General features: G+C 40.4%; 1 protein-coding gene across 1 annotated transcript in view; it reads left to right on the top strand.

Moving 5' to 3' along the window:
- Positions 1 to 1,392, top strand: part of MXRA8 (matrix remodeling associated 8) — an 18,147-nt gene extending 16,755 nt beyond the window's left edge. The window contains exon 10 of the mRNA XM_031062563.1: positions 598 to 1,392. Coding sequence (XP_030918423.1) covers positions 598 to 623 — 26 coding nt within the window. The 3' untranslated portion in view covers positions 624 to 1,392. The remainder of the gene's footprint in view (positions 1 to 597) is intronic.
- The last annotated feature ends 13 nt before the right edge of the window (positions 1,393 to 1,405 follow it).

The following is a 1,405-nucleotide window of genomic DNA, read 5'->3' as shown; positions in this document are numbered from 1 at the left end:
CCATGGCACAAAATTGGAATTTTTCTTGATTTCCACAAGATACAAGCAGTGATTTTAAAAGCTTTGGGCATGGCACAAAATTGGAATTTTTCTTGATTTCCACAAGATGCAAGCAGTGATTTTAAAAGCTTTGGGCATGGCACAATATTGGAATTTTTCTTGATTTCCACAAGATGCAAGCAGTGATTTTAAAAGCTTTGGGCATGGCACAAAATTGGAATTTTTCTTGATTTCCACAAGATGCAAGCAGTGATTTGGCTTTTAAGAGCTTTGGGCATGGAAAAAATAGGAATTTTTCTTGATTCCCACAACATACAAGCAGTAATTTTAAAAGCTTTGGGCATGCAAAAATTGGAAATTTTATTGATTTCCACAAGATACAAGCAGTGATTTTTAAAGCTTTGGGCATGGCACAAATTTGGAATTTTTCTTGGGCAATAATTTACCCCCAGTCTGTCTCGCTGGGGGAGCTTTTTGATATCAGGGTCGTGGGTGACTGCAAATGCTCAGCCTAGGAATAAATCCATATTTTTGTGCTATTTGGAATGGTTTGAAATCTCTCTCTGGGTGCTGACCCCCTTTTCCATTTGCTTTCAGATTTCAGGAAGGAATATTGCAAATGAAGACGCTCCCAAGCTGCTGGCTGGACCAGAAGCTTCCATCCAAGATAGATAACGTGGAAAAGAGATGGTTTTTCTTAATTCCATCTCCCTCCAGCTCCCATAGAATTTTTCCCACATCCACTTTTATTTTTTTTTTTTTCCCCACACAAGGGTGCAAATGCTTCATGAAAGAGTTAAACCGTCTCGTGTGCATTTATGGGGTTGGGCTGCCTTTTCTTCTTCCTCTGTTCTCCCAGTCCTCCCTCCTTCCCCTTTTCCTTCTTGACAATTATTGTTGGATTTTATGCATCAATGATTTTTTTACGAGCTGAATCAGCAGAGGTTTCGCTTTGATGTTTCAATGACACAAATCCTACAGCATTTCCACACAGCCTATAAGAATCACCACATTACCACACGGTGTTACATTTTAAACCCGTGTTCTAGGACCACCGGCTTGCTGGCTGAACAGCACAGGCACAGCTAGAGGATTTAGACTTTCTTCTTTGCAAACCTGGCCTCTGACTTCATCCCAGTCTGTTAATTGAAAATTATCAAAACATTTTTGTGAGTTTTCTAATTTTGGGATTAACGCTGGCGAATTTTCAGGGTTTAGTGTCTCATTTTGGGTCGAGAAATCTGTCCCAAACGCTGTGGGGGGACTCTGGAGCTGTTTGGGAACAGTTCTTTTTTCGAAATTCTTTTGTGTTGGCATCAAAGGGTTGGAATTTGCAGGGGCAAAATAATTCTCTGTCTGTCCTGTATTTATTAAAGCAGCTGTCATATTCCAGCCTCCCCCTCCT

The sequence above is a fragment of the Geospiza fortis genome, unplaced genomic scaffold, assembly GCF_000277835.1.
Source record: "Geospiza fortis unplaced genomic scaffold, GeoFor_1.0 scaffold662, whole genome shotgun sequence".
NCBI lineage: Eukaryota > Metazoa > Chordata > Aves > Passeriformes > Thraupidae > Geospiza > Geospiza fortis.
Note: the sequence above shows the minus strand (reverse complement) of the source record. Positions and strands in the feature narration are given on the sequence as shown.